General features: G+C 36.5%; 1 protein-coding gene across 1 annotated transcript in view; it reads right to left on the bottom strand.

Annotated features, from left to right (window-relative positions):
* Positions 1-576: 576 nt before the first annotated feature.
* The window catches only part of LOC137643175 (uncharacterized), a 5,338-nt gene continuing 1,008 nt past the window's right edge, over positions 577-4,906 (bottom strand). Inside the window, exons 1-2 of the mRNA XM_068376026.1 lie at positions 3,406-4,906; positions 577-3,296 (exon numbers count right to left, since the gene is read on the bottom strand). The exon at positions 3,406-4,906 is cut by the window's right edge and continues 1,008 nt beyond it. Coding sequence (XP_068232127.1) covers positions 577-3,296; positions 3,406-4,906 — 4,221 coding nt within the window. The remainder of the gene's footprint in view (positions 3,297-3,405) is intronic.

Genomic DNA, 4,906 nt, shown 5'->3' with positions numbered 1-4,906 from the left:
AAGGTATAGACAGTAACTTTTAAGGGTTGAATCAGACGCGGCTCCTTCTTCTTCTCTTTTATTTCCTCTCCGAAAACCACAAACTTTACAAACAATAACATTTAAAATCATCAGAGAAAATAACGTTCACTGATCTCAAATAAACTAAGAATAATGTCTTATAATTTGTGTATACTATTTAGCAATTAATTAAGGATCAAATCATTAAAATATATAGAAATAAATACAAGAGACTGTGAGCGAAATAATTTTGGAACGCCAACTTAGAAAACTACTAAAAGAAAACGGTTAACAGCAAATTACTAAAGGCATGACTAAAATGAATGACTAATTTTGCACAACATGATATTAATATTTGACATTCTCCCCACCATAAGGGCGAAGGCACTTATCTTAACAAGTTTCACACTAAGGACATGAGTGGGTGTCTGGATATTTATTTGGACAACCCATCCTAACATAGGAACAATAACAAGCCTGTAAGTTATAACATACTGTACCATCAACTGAAGTCACAATACAACTCAAATTCTTCAAACAAGTCATTTACAAATCTAATTTGTGAGGTCTTTTAATTTAGCGACCCTTCTTAGAATACATATTACCATCAACAACAGTATTTCCATTAGGATTCTGTTCAGCTGTCTTATCATCTATTACATCAATATTCATTTCAGAATTATCATTTACATGTTCAGGGACTTCCACAGAAAGATTATTTAAACCAGGGTTCAAGTGAGCATTGATCTCCAAATCATGAAGTCTTTGTATTGATCTGTTAACAATACCTTTCCTAGTTTTTACATCAACACTGCGAATCAACCCATCCCTTCCAGGGTATACATTTACAATAACTCCAACAGGCCACTGTAATCTGGGCATATGATCTTCTTTAACAAGCACAGTGCTACCAACATTCAATCTACATTTTTGGTTAAACCCCTTAACTACAGGGGGTAGATTTGCTATGTAATCTTTCCTCCACACACTCCAAAACTGTTCCAACCTTTTATTTACAATTTCTTCTCTATCACGTAGATCATCTGGAGTTACAACATATGGTTCAATGTCAACAGGGGGTTTAGAAGTTATATTCCTACCAAGAATAAAATGAGAAGGGGTAAGATAATGTTCAAAGTCTGGCTCATCACTCACAAAGGTCAGAGGTCGAGAGTTTATGCATGCCTCAATTTCTACAAGAGTAGTCTCTAATTCCTTCTTACTTACATATCTAATTCCCAAAGTCTTTTTCAAGGCTACTTTAACCGACCCCACAAGTCTCTCAAACCAACCTCCCCACCATGGTGATCTTGGTACGTTAAACCTCCATTTAGGTGCTAAGTGTCCAAATACCTTCTGCACTTCCGAGGAGGCTGCGACAAAGGTTTTGGCATTATCGGAATAAATTACGCTCGGAATACCTCGACGAGCAGCAAATTTCCGTAAAGCCTGCATAAAATCGACCAATGACATGGACTCCGTGAGTTCCAGATGCACTGCTCTAACTATAGCACAAGTAAAAAGCAACATATATAATTTCTTTCCTGGATAATCAGCACTAAATACGGGCCCTGCAAAATCTATACCTGTAACTGCAAAGGGAGGTGCTGGAGTAACCCTCAAATCAGGCAATGGGGCAGCAGGTTGACTACAAGGACGGCTATCGTGCCGGCAACAATCTAGACATTCCCGTACAACAGTCTTAGCCATTCTTCTTACACCAGTTACATGAAAACTAGATCTTAGTGATGAAACAATGCTGTTTACACCAGCATGTTTTAGAAACTTATGTTGGAACTGTACTAAAAGCTTGGAGAAATGTCCTTTAGGAAGAATGATTGGGTGTTTTGACTCATAACTCAAGTCAGAAAACTGAAGTCTACCCTTTATCCTCACAATACCTTTATCATCAATAAATGGATCCAGTTTTCTTAATTTTGAATTTTTAGGAATCAACCTTTGATCAGACAAAGCTTGGATTTCACTGGGGAAAGCTTCTCTTTGCACTACATAAATCAACCTTACTTTAGCCTTATCTAATTCTTCAGTAGTAAAACCACCAGTATTCACAGCAACCCCTGAACCTTTTGCTTTACAATTGCTCATAAACCTTTGAACATACCCAACAATTCTTATTGACTTATTAAGATTATTGTATTTTTCAACATCAAACATGGGAGTTGCAGTCTGGACACTTAAGCATACTAGATGGTCTTCAGATTCATAATTTACAGTCTCATTAACAATAATGGAGTTATCACCGTCCTGAATACTAAATGTAGGATCCGACAAATTACAAGGACCACTAAACCAAAGGTTATTTCCAATAAGCTTTTCCGCTAATAACCCTCTAGTCATCAAGTCAGCAGGATTATTTGACCCACTACAGTGATGCCAGTGACTGGGAGGTGTCAAGTGCTGAATTTCTCTAACTCTGTTGTTAACAAACACATCCCTTGTCACTGAATCACTCCTTATCCATCCTAAAGTTATAGTGGAATCTGTCCAACATACAATCCCAGGTTTGATCTTAAAATCCAGAGCCCTTTCGACAAATCTTACCAATCTAGCACACAATAAGGCTCCCATTAATTCCAATTTAGGAAGGGTAAGTTTCTTAATTGGTGCTACTCTGGCTTTAGACATGACAAGTGAAGATTGACAATCATTTCCAAGACACACCCTTAAGTATACACATGCACCAAATCCCTTCTCAGAGGCATCTCCAAATCCATGTATTTCAATGTGTTCAATACTCTTCCAAGGTACATTTGTAAAATAACATCTCCTTATAGCTAGGGAACTAAAGTATCTAGTACTATCAATCCATTTCTTGAATTTTCTCTCTAATTCATCTGGCAACTTGTCATCCCAAGAAATACCCAACTTCCATATATCCTGGAATATTATTTTTGCATACATTATAAAGGGGCTGATAAACCCACAAGGATCAAACACCTTAGCTATCAAACTCAAGACAGTTCTCTTTGTATATGAAATTTCAAAATCAGGACCCAGAAGATGAAGACCAAAATAAGAAAATTTATCATCATAATTTGACCATTTAAGACCTAGCACCATATTAATTTCATCATCACTCAAAATTTGCATTTTGTCCTTAAATTTAGAAGCAATTACTACACTATTGGAAGAAACCTTTTCAAGGGACATATTAGCATCAGCCATAATATCATACGCAGTCTTAAATTTGGTTGCTACTTCTTCTACAGTATCAGCTCCGCTAAACCAATTGTCCACGTACATATCTCTTTTTAAATTTTGAACAGCTTCACATTCTGAGTAATTGCTTAAATGGTGTTTAACAACAACATTTAGTAGAAAGGGGCTTGAGGTGTTGCCAAAAAACAACTCTATTAAATCTCATATGTCTTACTCCATCCTTACCTGGCATAAAAAATCTATGGACATTTTTGTCCTGACTGTGAACATTAATTTGTAAAAAGGCCTTAACAACATCAGCAGAGATCACGTACGGCCAACGTCTAAATCTAATCAATATCTCTACTAAATCTGGGTTTAGAGAAGGACCTGTCAACATGCAATCATTAAGCGAGATTCCATTAGGCCCCTTAGCAAAAGCATAAAAAACTGGACGTATCTTTGTAGTGCTGCTATTTAATTTAACGACAGGTCTATGAGGCATGTAATAAATGGGTCCCTGTGACACCAAGTCCTCGGAGGGAATTCCCTCAATTATCCCCAAGGACTCATATTCATCAAAAACCTTCATATACGCATCCTTTAAATCTCCATCTTTCTCAAATCTAACCAAAAGCTTATTTAATCTCTTCATTGCTTGATTTACATTACTCATCAGTGAATCCTTAATGCTGTTATTTTTCCAAGGTAACTGAATTTCATACCTGCCATTTACAAAATCTATTTTATCTTCAAACTCTTGAACTACACTTTCCTTGATATCTTCTTTACATTCCTTACTAGTAATACCAATAGTTTCTAAATCCCAAAAATATGACATATCAGCATCGGATACCCCTGATATACTTAAGAGCTGGGGAGATGAGGACACAAAGTCTGATAATGAAGACGTACTTACAACCTTAGTAAAATTACACCCCTTGCCAACATTTCCCGATAAAACCCAACCAAACACTGAACTCATGGCAACAGTTTTCCCCACCTGTACAGCATCTTTAGGATTCATGAGGCTCCAGTAGTAATCCAAACCTATAAGAATATCTATCTCTAAAAGAGAACTATCATCAAAGTCATCTGCTAAATCTAAATGACTAAAAGCATCTAGGATGTGGGTTGGAACTACTGGTCTAACTAAGGAGTTACATATCTTTGGAATACTTGCAGCAAAAATAGGAATAATTTTACCTTTATTATCCAAGACATTTAACTTGTAAACATTACTTTCTATATCCTTACCAGAGCTATGCCCACCAAAGCTACTGTAAGGGGCTTCAGTCCTAGTAACCCATTCAGGTTTACAAATTTCTTTAAACTTACTACTAACATAAGAGCGATCACAACCACTATCGAACAACAATTTAGCAGTGACAAAACCTCCCTTATTATTCATTACCTTTACCTTAGCCGTTTGTAATACAGTCTTATTACTATAGTGGCCTGACAACATACTAGCTGAGGGAGGTGCCACGTGATCACCATTTTCTACATTTGTTTGGGGGGCCATATTCACCTTAATGCCACACATTACTACATTATGGCTACCTTGACACTTAGTACACCTTACCTTACAATTTTTAGAAATATGGCCCTTATTCAAACATTTAAAACAAACACCTAATTCTCTTATCTTGTCATACCTCTGCTGCCCATCCAATGCTAAAAACTTGTGACACCTTTCAGATTTATGGTTTAGCTTCGTACAAAAAACACAATTTGAACCTTCACT

Source organism: Palaemon carinicauda, chromosome 6 (genome assembly GCF_036898095.1).
Source record: "Palaemon carinicauda isolate YSFRI2023 chromosome 6, ASM3689809v2, whole genome shotgun sequence".
Classification (NCBI taxonomy): Eukaryota; Metazoa; Arthropoda; class Malacostraca; order Decapoda; family Palaemonidae; genus Palaemon; species Palaemon carinicauda.
This window is presented reverse-complemented; position numbering and strand designations above follow the sequence as displayed.